At 45.2% G+C, this 15,014-nt stretch overlaps 1 protein-coding gene across 1 annotated transcript in view; it reads left to right on the plus strand.

The window, feature by feature from the left end:
- unc5a (unc-5 netrin receptor A) overlaps positions 1–15,014 on the plus strand; it is a 329,799-nt gene that overhangs the window by 178,311 nt on the left and 136,474 nt on the right. The window contains exon 9 of the mRNA XM_078549746.1: positions 4,689–4,713. Within this exon, the coding sequence (XP_078405872.1) occupies positions 4,689–4,713 (25 nt within the window). The remainder of the gene's footprint in view (positions 1–4,688; positions 4,714–15,014) is intronic.

A 15,014-nucleotide genomic window follows, 5' to 3' on the forward strand; every position in this document is an offset into this window, starting at 1 on the left:
GAATCATGTGATGAGCCAACTTTTGCATTCTTAAGAAACTGCTTTTCTCCAGTAAACAGAAGAAGCAAAAAACAGAAGAAGGAAGTCCCTAAGTGGACATTCTCTCTCTCTCTCTCTCTCTCACTCTTCTGCAAGTTTGTGCTCTGCCCGTTAATTGACCATCCGCATGCCACAGGGAGTGTTTTAAGAATTAACCCAGCCACTGCCGGCTCCAGAAGAAAAAAATCTAAATCGTCAATCAACATCTTTAAATCATCGAACCCAGCCTGAAGCCATCCAAGTCATCAATCTACAAGATCCGTATACCACTGGCATTTATTGGACTTTTAAAAATCTGCTTAATCTATCCTCCCACTTTGTAATTTATGTGTGTGCGTGTGTGTGTTTGTGTGTTTATGTGTGTTTGTGTGTGTGTGAACCCTTGAATGCATGTGTGTGAGAGTCAGAGCATTTTTTATTTTGATTCAGATGGGGTGTTAAGTACAAAAAGTACTATTCTCTTTTCTTTGTAAAACTTACAAGGAAACATATCTGTGTGTGTCTTTTACAGTCACAGCACATAAACAGTTAAACTCTCACTGAATTGGCAAACATATCCTTCTTAAAAATTCTGTTGCAGTCAAACCAGTACTGGGAAAAAAGGGGAGCCATTTTACGTTTCCTCATCTGGTTGTGACAAATGCCTGATGATACACAAAGTTAATCTCATTTGGGTAAAAGAAAGGCATGAATTCCAAAATTACACTAAAGCAGAAATCCTGATACCAAGTGCGCATAGTGCCACATTATATCCGTGAATAGTCGGAGCCAGGATGTTGCCCCCAAGATGTGCTACAGGTCCCCTTGGAAGTCCCATTTCCAGTTTGAACTTCCAATGGCCAATTCCCTTGCTCCCCGGGATCCTCCTAAAAAGCTTCCAATTCTGAGTCTGAGTCAGAGTCAGAGGCTGGGATTTTCCAGCCTCTTCGTGGCGGGTGCCGCCATGGGAGATTCGGCGGCCGAGCCAAAAGTCTATTGACTTTTGGTGGGACCGGATGATCCTGACAGCGGGTGGGGCCACAAAAGCCCACCCAGAGATTTTGGATAGTTCCAATTTAGCTGAATACTTAGTCAGGAAATGTTAGACAGAAAAATCCTAGTCTGACTCCTGGGTAACTATACGATTGACACCTCCCTCAATCATTCACACTGACCACCCCCCACCCAACTCCCTCCTCGACCCCCAACTAACCCCCCGACCCGACTTAAGCTGACCTGACCACAATAATACATACTCCATCCGCCCTGACTCCTGCCTGACCCTCAACTCTGCCCCAACTCGACCTCGTCTGATCACACCATCCAACTCCTCCCGATGACCTCCCCAGCCCGATTTGACCTAATCTCACCATGCAACTACTCCCCTGGCCCCCTGACTACCCCACTTACCCACAACTTCCTCTAACCTGACCTGACCCGACCTCACCCCCAACTTCCCCCAGTACTCCAGCTCCCCCGTGACCACCTGGTAACTCCTCCAAACCCAACCTGACTAGACCTCATCACCCTATCCAGCTGCCACCCTATCCCCTCACTAACCCTTTTCCCTTACCCGCTTACCTTCCCCACCCTCCCCTGTTACCCGCCCTACCCTCTTACTCACCCTACCCCTTTACCCATCCTACCAATTGAATCACTAACCTTACCCACCCTTAAGCTAAAGAAGAAAAAGTGCGCTTATGACAGGTGCCAGGTAGAAAATACAATTGAGAACCAAGAGGAATACAGAAGGTTCAGAGGAGAGGTGAAAAAGCATATTAGAGAAGCGAAGAGGAATTATGAGAAAAGACTGGCAGCCAACATAAAGGAGAATCCCAAAGACTTCTGCAGGTGTATAAATAGTAGAAGGGCGTTAAAAGGAGGAGTAGGGCCGATGAGGGACCTAAAAGGGAATTTGCACATGGACAAAGGGGTCATGGCTGAGGTATTAAATGAATACTTTGCATCTGTCTTTACCAAGGAGTTAGATGCTATCCAGGCCATTGTGATAGATGATGAAACTCTGTCACTAGAAGGGGTTAAAATTGATAAGGAAGAAGTGTTAAATACACTGTCAGTACTTAAAGTTGACAAGGCACTGGGACCAGATGAGATGCATCCAAGGATATTGAAGGACGTAAGAGTAGAAATTGCAGAGGCACTGGCTCATAATCTTTCAGTCTTAGCTAGACTCAGGGATGGTGCCAGAGGACTGGAGAATTGCAAACATTACGACCTTGTTCAAAAAAGGTTGTAAGGATAAGCCCAGCAATTACAGACCAGTCAGTTTAACTTCAGTGGTGGGAAAGATTATAGAAACAATTACTCGGGATAGAATTAGTGGTCACATGGAAAAATATGGGTTGATAAGGAAGAGCCAGCATGGATTTCTAAAGGGGAAATCGTGTTTAACTAACTTACTGGAGTTTTGTAAAGAGGTAACAGAGAGGGTTGATGAGGGTAATGTTGTTGATGTGGTGTACATGGGCTTTCAAAAGGCATTTGACACAGTGCCACACAACAGACTATGAAAAGTTATTGTTCATGGAATAAAAGGGACAGTCACAATGTGGATACAAAATTAGCTTAAAAATAGGAACCAGAGTAATGGTCAATGGATATTTTTTGGGCTGGAGGAACGTTTGTAGTGGCATTCCCCAGGGGTCAGTATTGGGACCCTAGCTTTTCCTGATATACACTAATGATCTAGATCTTGGTTTGCAGGGGACAATTTCAAAGTTTGCGGATGATACGAAGCTTGGACTGTTGTGAACTGTGAGGTGGAGGTGTAGAACTTCAAGAGGACATAGACAAGTTGGTGGAGTGAGCAGATAGGAGGCAGATGAAGTTCAATGTGGGGAAGTGTGAGATGATTCATTTTGGTAGGAAGAACATAGACAGACCATATAAAATGAAAGGTGAAATTTTGAAGGGGGTGCAGGAGCAGAAAGACTTGGGTGTATATGTGCATTGATCATTGAAGGCAGCAGGACAGGTGGAGAGAGCAGTTAATAAAGCATATAGTATCCTGGGCTTTATTATTAGGGGCATAGAGTACAAGAGCAGGGAAGTCATGCTGAATTTATGTAAGAAGCTCGTTAGACCTCAGATGGAATGTTGTGTACAGTTCTGGGCACCGCACTATAGGAAGGATGTGAACACAATGGAGAGAGTGCAGAAGAAGATTACAAGAATGGTTCCAGGGATGAGAAACTTCAGCTATGAGGATAGATTGGAGAGGTTGGGACTGTTCTCCTTGGGGAGAAGAAGGCTGAGAGGAGATTTGGTAGAGGTGTTCAAAATCATGAAGAAGCTGGACAGAATATATATGGAGAAGCTGTTCCCACTTGTAAAAGGATCAAGAACGAGAGGACACAGATTTAAAACAATTTGCAAAAGAAGCAAGTGTGACGCGAGAGAAAACTTATTCACACAATGAGTGGTTTGGGTCTGGAATGCACTGCCTGGAAGTGTGGTGGAGGCAGGTTCAATAGGGGCATTCAAGAGGACATTAGATGATTATTTGAATAGAAACAACGTGCAAAGGTACAGGGAAAAGGCAAGGCAATGGCACTAGGTCATAATGCTCATTTGGAGAACCAGTGCAGACATGATGGGCTGAATGGCCTCCTTCTGTGCTGTCAAGATTCTGTGATTCACTTTACCCACTTACCTCATGAATTCTACCCCCTTACCCATTTACCTTACTCATCCTACTCCCTTGCCCCTTTACCCACCCTACCCCCTTAAATCACTGACCATACCCACCTCAGCCTTTTAATCACTTACATCATGCACCCTACCACTTTACCCACTCTACCCCATTACCCACTTTCCTTATCCACCCCACCCCCTTACCCACCTCTTCCCCTTACACATATACCTTGCCCATCCTAACCCCTTACTCACCCTACCCCTTTACTCACCTTACCCAACCTACCCCCTTATCCACCCTCCCTCTTACCAACTTACAATACCCACCCTACATCTTACCCACTTATTTCAGCCATGCTACCCCCTTACCCACTTACCTTCTTTCCATAGCTTTCCAAAGAAGCTTTTGGGCATTTAAACTCTTTCTTAGCCACCATCAGGGGAGGGGTAGCAGAGTGGTATTGTCACTGGTCTAGGATTCCAGAGAACCAGAGTAATGCTCTGGGGACCCGGGTTCAAATCCCACGAAATTTGAATTCAGTAAATATCCGGATTATCATGAAACCATTGTCGTGAAAATCCATCTGGTTCACTAATACCCTTTAGGGAAGGAAGTCTGCCATCCTTACCTGGTCTGGCCTCCAGGTGAATCCAGACACGGCAATGTGGATGACTCTTAAATTCCCTCTGAACAAGGGCAATTAGGGATGGGTAATAAATGCTGACCTAGCCAGTGACGCCCATATCCCAAGATGAGTAAAAAGAAGCTAAGTTCAAAGGCTGTTACAAACAGCACCTGAAATGCTGTATTATAAGTTATATATGTTTTTAATACAGTGAGTAATGATAAAGCTTTGTTTTGTAAAGGTAAGTGACCATTGAATAACGTGGTTGCCACATCCCATGAATGAATAATAAAAATATGGCAGCTAGTACTGTAAAAAGGGGGCATGGCTTCTGCATAGATTCCCTTCACTGATGCCTCTGAGGTTTCCTGTGCTCAGTCAGTTTGGAAGGATCCCCCTTCAGAAAAATTGGACGGTATTTTTTGTCTGGTCAGGGGCGGAAATAGTGATTTAGGGATTTTTTGGACCATTTAAGTAGAATGATGCTGAATGAGGCAACTTAAAATGGGGACTTACTGTAAGATTGAGATGGGGAGACATGTCTTCACGTGTGAATGTTTGAAATTCTCCACCCCAGAGGTCAGCCAATGAGTATATTGAAGGCTGAGGTCAATAGACCTTTCTTCACTCAGCCAATGAAGGATTACAGGAATTGAGTGAGGAAGTGGAGTTGATGTGGTTGTTCAGCCATGAGCTTATTGAATGGTGGAACAGGATCAATCAAGATTCTAGCCTACTCCTGCTCCTATTTCTTACATTCTTATATTCTTATATGAATATTAACAATTTGCACAGTTTACATATCACTAAGAAATCTGCAAAATATGCAATAGTTATTGATTTACTAAACTAGGGAATTTTCAACATACAGGTACTTGCTATTAGGTGTCGTCAATCATTGTGAGCTAAGTCTACCAGCATCTGTCTCTCCAGATGTAATTAAATAGACTTCATTTTCACCAACTGAAATGTTCACCAGTACTGAACAGTTGCCAATTGTAGTAATGAGAAAATAAATGTACATGCTAATGAATTTTCTCATTTGTCAATATAATTTAGGTTTACTCATCAAACACTTGCATCTTGTGTTTTTCAAAATTTAGGTGTAAGTTGAATATTTTTACGTAATTGGCTCATTAATGGAGTTTTGTGACTTAATTTTACTGGGACTATGTAGAAAATGATAAACCTTAGAATTTTCAAATCATTACTCTTAAAGCAAAAATTGTTTAGGAGATTTATTTTAGTAACATCACTTGAATGGTCACACAATTTTAGTGCTCAACCAACTGTAATTTTAAAGATACACACTTAATTCTATTTGGTCAACAGAGAAGTGCTTAGTTTATTTTCTAAATGATACATTAGTGTTCTTGTAATAGTGAAGGAAAGAAAGGAAACACTTCTAGAAAAATGATATTTTTAAATAATTTTAAATAATAAATATTTTAGAAGAGGTGTAATGCTGCTGTATCTCAGTTAGGTGCCAAATTCCAGCTCCCTATTCCAGAAATATCCTACTTTTGCTTCAAAGATTTTGGGGATTTTCAAACTACTTGTCTCATTATAGCATTATATCATGAACCAAGCTAGCAACATATACAAGGAATCAAGAGCAGCCTGACCAGTAAACATGAGTGCGCGGATCAACTCAAGTAGGTGGTGGCAGATCTGTTAAGTGTTCAGGAGAATAGTCTACAATGAATGACTCCCAAAGATCCAGTGAAATAGCTTAAGAGAAACTCTATATTGTACCTAGCAGACTTTAAGCATTTGAAAGAATAGAGTACAGTGCATGTTGAATGGGATACTGTGAGAAATTGCAGGCTATGATGCTGTCTTCAAAGCTGGGGAACCAGAGGAAAGACAAAAAAATTGAATGCTGGGAACCTGAAATAAAGAAGATGCTGGAAATATAGAACAAGTCCACCAGCATCTGAAAAATCGAAAAGACGGGTTAATAGATCAAACAGGAATCGGAAGATGGGCTGACTCTTTGGGCTGGTACTAATTAGGAGAGGATAAGATGATTGATGGAGCTAGTTTGAGGGGAAAATTAAGTCAATGCAGGAAGTCATTGTCCCAGAAGTCCCAGGGCAACAAGCCAGAATTAAAATTAAAGTGTTAAGTAGATTATTAAGATATGCATGCTGTGAATTGATCCAATTCTGTAATTGTGAAATAATATGAAATCATGCTGTCGCAAAAGTAAGACCTTCAGAAATAGGAAAATATATTTCTCTATACAAAGATTATAAATAATTGATCATTAGAAGTCAACTTTAACAATACTTTAGGCTATGGAAAGAAATAAATGTGTCAGTAGTATTTATTTTCCCACTTTAAATTTTGGACTGAAATTGGCAGTCCACCTCCCATTTTAAATTAATTATCAAGGGTCAATTAGGCTTGTTATCAAGCAAATTGGCCTTGATAATACACTGGCCACACCATAAAATGTTTGGCGTGGGCCGCCAGAAAGGAGCGGAAACCCCTTTTGTTTCACTGAGATGCTTAATGAGCAAGAAGGAAGGGGGTGTCTCTCTTAGACCCTTTGCTGATTGAAGGGCGGCACCCCCCCTTAGGTCAAAAACCCCTTCCTTCCTACCCACTCCATCCCTTAAATCACCCCCCTCCTTAATGTATGCAAACTCTCTTGGCCCAAGACCCCGGACTTACTTGCTCCAGGGATCCATGGACCTTGGTCTTCTTCTTCTGCAGTCCCCACAGCAGCCATTGATGCCTTCCTGGCACTGCCGGGAAGCTGCCGGCCAATCCAATTGGCTGCGGGGCAGGTCAGTGTGGAACATGTCAGCTCCACACCAACTTTGTTTCCGGGGTAGGCATGCCGTCCACGCCCTCATATTATCAGTGCACAGTGTCCAGTCCATTGAAATTGATTTTGTAGTGGAGCTAGCTTCAAGTAGGATATTAGCGTCTCCCCATTGAATCTAGAGGATGCGGCAGAGACATTGCTGATGGAACTTCACTCATGCTCTTATGTGTCGTTGCAGTTCAGGTACATGGTGATAACAGCTGCTCTGTACACTTAGGGCAGAATTTTCCCATCCTGCCTGCAGCGGGTTTCATGGAGGGCGGGAGTGGAGAATCTAGCAGGAGCCAAAAAATCGGAAACCCGCCGGCGTAGAAATGTTTTGCAATTCTCCTGATGGTGGGTTAATGGCTGGTCAGGTATGCTGCTGAGCAGTGGCGTGAACACCATTTGCATTCATTACCATCTCATGAATGCTCATTAAATTAGTTTCTCACCAGAATCACGTGCAGCCTTCCAATTTTGTGTCACACCAGCGGGAATCTCGTTTGAAAAAGGGTGGCGTGCACATGTCAGATCTCATTTCACTCGCAGCTTCAAGCTGAGTGCAACATATATAGCCTGCCTTCAAAAGTACTGCGCCAGTCTCGTTGCAATGCCAGTGGAATGGCACACTGCTGGGTCTGTAGGGTTGGTCTGCTCCTGGTGCTTGTCTCCGTAGTCACAAGGACACCACTGTGCAGCGGTATTAAGGCAGGGCTCAACTTTCAGACACTGACCAGTATTGCGACTGGGGTTGGCAGTGTAAGGGTGCTCTGCTCCCAATAGGTGTCACCATTGTCCAGAAAGACAGCGCTGTGCAGCAGTACTCATACAGGGCTGAGCATTCAGAAGCCAGCAATTTGACCAGCAATTTGACCGGCGGAGGGATTGGGATGGGGTGGGGGTGGACAAACGGGAGGTAATGGCAAAGGAAGGCTTTACAAGGAGTTGGGGGTGTGGAGAGGTGTGAACACATGATGGGGGGGGCGGTGGGGCAATGGTGAAGGAAGGCTATGCAAGTAGTTGGATGGGGAAGAAGGCACTATGGAAAGCAGAGGGGCAGGAAGGCTTTGCAAGGAGGTGGAGGAGGAAGGGGAATGATGGGAGGCAAAGGATAGACCGAGGAGTGGGGAGCTGGAGCCCGATAAGGGTAACTGAAATACTGACAAACAAGGGGGTGAAAGGGATACCACATGTATGAATGGGAGGGGATGCACACAAACTCTCAAATAGGAAAAGGGTGAGGGGTTGTTAGTGTGCCAGAAGAGGGATGGGTCGCACGCAGGCTCATAAATGGGGGCGGGGGGGATGGTTTGGAAGGGAGACAGTATAGTCTTTAGTCCTGAGGGCAATGGGGAACTCAGTGAAAGGCAAAGTCATTGGCCTGGGGCTTGCAGCCAGGAGTCAGAGTAGGGTTCAAGGGGAACCAGAGAAAGAAGAAGAGGGTTAGGAGGAGAGACAAGACAACAGAGGCAAATCGCCAGACCAAGGCTATACCAAAGAAGACTCTCCTATTTACAGATGAGTGAGAGACAATGCCGGGCATGTCTGTGCTTGCCCCGAGCTCTGGTAGATCACATCTGCCACATTCTTCATGAAGACCTGACACCCCATGGAGTTGGAAGATATCCCCTGCCAGTGGCAGCTGCACTCAATATCTTTTCCTGTGGGTCATTCCAGGAAGCCACAGGGAACCTGTGCACCATCTCTCAGTCCACAACATGTAGATGCATAAAAGAGGTCACAGATGCCCTTTACAGCAGGGCACATCACTATGTGAGGTTTGCTCTGGACAAAGATAGCCAGGCTGCGAGATTCACTGGCTTTGTGGCTGTCTCAGGCTTCCCAAGAGTTCAGGGTACATTTGACTGCACGCATGTGCCTTTAAGTGCTCCAAAGCAGCAGCCCCTAATGTTTAAAAACCACAAAGCCTACCATTCCATGAATTTACAACTGGTGTGTGATCATCAGAAGCACATAATGCACATTTATGCATGGCACCCTGGGAGTTACCGTGACTCCTACATCCTGAGTCACTCCCAGGTACCTGAGATTTTCAAAGGACATGAATGTCTGCAGGGATGGCTGCTTGGGGATAATGGGTACCCATTGAAATGCTGGCTGATGACACCATTGCATCATAAGACCATAAGACATAGGAGCAGAAATTAGGCCATTCGGCCCATCGAGTCTGCTCTGCCATTCAATCATGGCTGATAAGTTTCTCAACCCCATTCTCCCACCTTCTCCCCATAACCTTTGATCCCCTTATCAATCAATAACCTGTCTATCTCGGTCTTAAATACACTCAACGCCCTGGCCTCCACAGCCTTCTGTGGCAATGAATTCCATAGATTCACCACTCTCTGGCTAAAGAAGTTTCTCCTCATCTCTGTTCTAAAAGGTCTTCCCTTTACTCTGAGGCTGTGCCCTCGGGTCCTAGTCTCTCCTACTAATGGAAACATCTTCCCCACGTCCACTCTATCCAGGCCTTTCAGTATTCTGTAAGCATCACCCTCTGAGTTGTTCCCAGGAGAGGTACAACACTGCTCACAGATCCACAGGCACCCTGATAGAGCAAACCATTGGGATTCTGAAGATGTGCTTCAGATGTTTGGATACATCTCGATAGGGTTTCACACATCATCACTGTGTATTGCGCGCTTCACAACCTGGCACTGCAAAGATGTGATCCATTGCCAGATGGTAAAATGGAGCAGGATGAGACCTATTCAGAACATGAAGGTCAGGAGGCTCAGGAACCTCAAGAGGGTGATGAGGGTCACTTTGAAGATGACAACGCCATAGAGGAAGCAAGACATAGGAGTTGTGCCAGTGACACTTTAATCACTGCCAGACTCCAGGAGGAGTAAATTGAAGGCAAGGATGATGGCTACAGACCACCTGGTCCTCAATGCCATTCCCTTTCATCTCAAGGGATTTCCAAACAATCGATTTGAGAACGTGTCCAGTGTTGACACTTGCACCTTCTGGCCTCATGATTCACCAAGCCATGAGCTCCACAAAGGTCCATGGTGCCTTGTGTGCATTCACTCTGGGAAGTGAGAGTCCACTAAACAACAAGAGCTATGTGAGAACTGACTTGAAGCAGCCCTTGCCGCATAATTAAGAAACTACAGCAGACAATAAGATCAGGACCTGGTTAGAGATCGCCTACTCCCATCCATGTCTTGTCCTTTTCCATCAGATTGGAAAGTAGCAAATATAACCCCTCTATTCAAGAAGGGAGGGAGGCAGAAAACAGGAAACTATAGGCCAGTTAGCTTGACATCTGTCGTGGGGAAGTTATTAGAATCAATCATTAAGGAGGTTATAGCTGGGCACTTAGAAGAGCTCAAGGCAATCGGAAAAAGTCAGCATGGTTTTGTGAAAGGAAAATCATGTTTAACCAATTTATTGGAGTTTTTTGAAGGAGTTACATGCACAGTGGATAAAGAGGAGCTTGTAGACATACTGTACTTGGATTTCCAAAAGGCATTTGATAAGGTGCCACATCAAAGATTATTATGGAAAATAAAAACACATGGTGTAGGGGGTAACATATTAGCATGGATAGAAGATTGGCTGGCTGGCAGAAAGCAGAGAGTATGCATAAATGGGTCTTTTTCTGATTGGCAAATTGTGATGAGCGGAGTCCCACAGGGGTCTGTACTGGCTGCTTAACTTTTGACGATTTATATTAATGACTCAGATGAGGGGAGTGAAGACATTGTAGCTACGTTTGCAGATGACATACAGATAGGCAGGAAAGTATGTTATGAAGAGGACATGAGGAGGTTGCAGATGGATGTTGATAGGTTGAGTGAGTGGGCAAAGATCTGGCAAATGGATTTTAACGTGGGAAAATGTGAAGTTGTTCACTTTGGCAGGAAGAGCAAAAAAGCAGAGTATTACTTAAATGGAGAACGGCTGTAAAATTCTGAGGTGCAGAGGGATCTATGTGTTCTATTAGATGAGTCACAAAAAAGTTAGTATGCATGTACAGCAAGTAATTAAGTAGGCTAATGGAATGCTATCCTTTATTATAAGAGGTATTGAACACAAAAGTAAGGATGTTATGCTTCAGTTTTATAGGGCATTGGTGAGACCGCACCTCGAATACTGTGTGCAGTTTTGGTCTCTTTATTTACGGAAGGATGTAAATGCATTGGAGATGGTTCAAAGGAGGTTTACTAGATCGATACTTGGAATAAGTGGGTTGTCTTATCAGGAAAGGTTGGACAGGCTGGGCTTGTTTCATTTAGAAGAGTGAGGAGTGATTTGATTGAAGTATACAAGATCCTGTTGATGAAGTGGAGGCAAGAGAACTTCAACCATCAAGAGAATGTGCAGTGGGGATGTTCATTCATAATTGAACAATGTTCAGCACCATTCGTAACTCCTCAGATACTGAAGCAACATGTATCCATATGCAGCAAGACCTGGACAAGACTTGGGCTGATAAATGGCAAATAACATTCGGACCACACAAGTGCCAGGCAAAGTCTTCAACAAGACAGAATCTACCCATCTCCCCTGACATTCAGTGGAATTACCATTGCTGCGTCCCCCACTATCAACAAGAATAGTGGTTACCATTGACCAGAAACTGAACAGTACCAGCCATATAAATGCTGTGGTTACAAGAGCATGTCAGAGGCTGGGAATTCTGCAGAAAGTAACTCACCTCCTGACTCCCCAAGATGTTCACCATCTACAAGGTACAAGTCAGGAGTATGATTGAATACTCTCCACTTGCCTGGATGACTGCAGCTCTGACAACGCTCAAGAACCTTGACACCATCCAGGACAAAGCAGCATGCTTTATTGGCACCCCATGCACCACCTCCAACATTCATTCCTTCCACCACCAACACCAAATGCAGCAGTGTGTACCATCTACGAGACACAGTGCAGCAACTTACCAAGTCTTCTTCAACAGCATCTTCCAAATCCGTGACCTCAACCAGTTAGAAGGACAAGGGCAGCAGATGCCTGGGAATACCATCATCTGCAAGTTCCTCTCCAAGCCAAACACCATCCTGATTGGAACTATATCGCAGTTCCTTCGGTGTCGCTGGGTCAAAATCCAGGAACTCCCTTCCTAACAGCATTGCGGGTGTACCATACCACATGGACCGCAGTGGTTCAAGAAGGCTGCTCACCACCACCTTCTCAAGGGCAATTCAGGATGGACAATTAGGGATCGCCTTGCCAGCGATGCCCACATCCAACGAACAAATAAAAAGATGGGCAGTTTGAAGCTCTTGTCTAAAGTTTCACATGGCCATCTCCACATGAACAGGTGCCCAGGAAGGAGTCAGGGAAAGAGAGTGGAGTATTTGGCAGGAGACTGAAAATGATGAAATTGGATTTGATTTTCCAAAATGCTGACAAAACGTTTTTAGCTGTCGATGTCTTGAAATCAGATAGATACTCTGATGGCTTGGAGGCAGTCAGGGGTTTGAACAAAGTGATGAAGAGATAGCAATAGTGTCACATATACAGAAGTTGATCCATTGCCTGTGGGCAATGTCATCAAGCAGCAATATATATATGAGGAAGCTGAGGGGCCCACCCAAGAATCAATCCTTGGTGAACTCCACAAATGATGGTGTAGGGACTTGAAGATGAACCATTGATGGCAGTATGCTGGTTATTAACAGATGTGAGTGAACAGAATAGTGCAGATGATGATAATCAAACACTATGGTGCCGTTGAGTTGAACAAATAGAGATAATGCATCACAGCCATAGTTATAGGAGATGTCATTCACGACTTTAACAAAGCTGTAAAATATATGCAGAAATGTTTAAATGAATATTTAATGCAATTTTCTGGTTTCTACATGAAGATTGCACTTGTTCAGTACAAAGTCCATTTTGACTCGGTCTGAGGAAAGTCTATGATCAATGAACCTCCTAAGAGTGAACTGATTTAGATTTTTCTATTTGCTGCAAATGTTTTACATTTTTAGTATTGTTTGATATAATTTAATTTTAAATTTTGGTGATTTTTCAATATTCCTGATTCTTTTTTGTCATGAATGTATGTAATTATTTTTTCAAGGAGCAATTTTTATTTATCCTCACCCTCCCTCTCCCCCACAAAAAATATCAAACTACTGGGCTGAATCGCACCAGATTTGCACACAGTGTGGGTAGTGGGAGGGAAAATAGTCATTATGCCTGACAGCCACAAAGGCGGGTTTTCGCGCCATATCATCCCATTCCCGGCGCAACCCACCTCATTAATAACGCATTCATGGGAAACAGCCGGATCGCTGGCGAGTGGGCTCGGATTTGCCCGTCCCGTTGTGACCTCAATGCTTTCTCGCTCCAGGCATCATATTTAAAGCACACCAGAGCGCGTGCCTACTTCATGTTTACAGACCAGGACTGCTCCAGGCGACAGATGGCCCGGAAAGCAAAGAAGACGGTATCCCCCAGAGTTAGTGACACCTCTCTGGGGCACCTGCTGGATGCAGTGGAAGGCCACTGCAATGTCCTCTACCCCTGCTCCGGCTGCAGAAGATCCACCAGAGTCACCAATCCAGCCTGGAAGGTGGTGGCAGCAGTGGTCAGTGCCACTGGAGCACAGAGGAGGTCAGCCATCCAATGCAGGAACAGGATGAATGCTCTCATCTGTTCTGCCAGGGTAAGTCAATCACCTCATCACTTTCAACTCACGTGCTCACAAACCCATCACACATCTACAGGGATCTCACACCTCAAGGGTCAACACCGCTGACACTCACACACAACTTCACATCTCCATCAGACTCATACCCTCTGGAGCTCACATCTTCATCCTGCACATGGCTCCGCTCACCCCACAAACACTCCACGCAGTGCCATGTGACCTGCTCACACTCTCTCCATCTGTTTTCATACAGGAGAAGCTGGCTCACAACAGCAAGGAGATGTCCAAGGTTGAAGTGGCCCACATTAAGCCCCTCATTCACTTTGAGCAGCGTGCCATCGTGCTGACTGGTGAGTTGTGCGTTGACAGTGAGGTCGGCAATGAACCCACATTAGGATCCTGCACCACATCATCCCTCACTCAAAGCAAATGTGAGTGCTCTCTCTCTCTTGCCTTTGACTCTGCTGCCATGCATTAATTATCTCTACTTTGCTTCACAGGGAGCTCTACCAAGCAACCGACACCCTCAGCCTGCCAGTCCCTCAGCTCTATCCAGGTCCTCACCTCCAGGCAAGAGGACAGCTCCTCCATTGAAGAGCTGGAAATAAGCAGCCTGGAAGACCCGTCACAGCGCTTACCCACACCCTCCACCAGAGCTGAGACACACCTCGGCGGAACCTAGATCTAGAGCAGGCTCGGGTTCACAATCTGGTGGTCACCGCACTGACACATGCTCGCAGCAGCAGGAGGCAGGTTCAGCCGAGCTCCCCAGCACTTGGAGGACTGCTGGAGAAGAGGCATCTGTGAGGTCCGAGTCAGATGATGAGCTTCTGGACTCAGCCTTCCAACTCATCTGGAGAGTCAGCAGAAGGTGGGGGAACATCACACAGAGCTGTTGGAAACCCTCAACAGAGTGGCACGTGTGTCTGAGGAGTACACCTGCCTCTTCTCTGATGAAGTGGTGCCCACATGTGCGCGTATGGAGGTCTCCATGGAAAGGATGGCGAATGCCATGGAGAGCCTGGCCCAGCAGAACACAAAGGTGTGTGCAGCCCTGCACTCCATCGCGCTAGCCATGCGTAAGTTCCTGCAGTGGCAATGCGAGAGGGAAATGGGGCACCTTGACATCCCCCCAGGTGCTCCTTCCCCTCAAGGAGTCAGGCTGGGGCCCTTGGACACCCAAAGGAAGGAGGAGCGGCAAATGGACACCCCTGGGTCATCCGCTCAGGAATCTCAGAGGCTGTCCTCTCCCTCTGAG

This window comes from Cetorhinus maximus, chromosome 10 (genome assembly GCF_964194155.1).
Source record: "Cetorhinus maximus chromosome 10, sCetMax3.hap1.1, whole genome shotgun sequence".
NCBI lineage: Eukaryota > Metazoa > Chordata > Chondrichthyes > Lamniformes > Cetorhinidae > Cetorhinus > Cetorhinus maximus.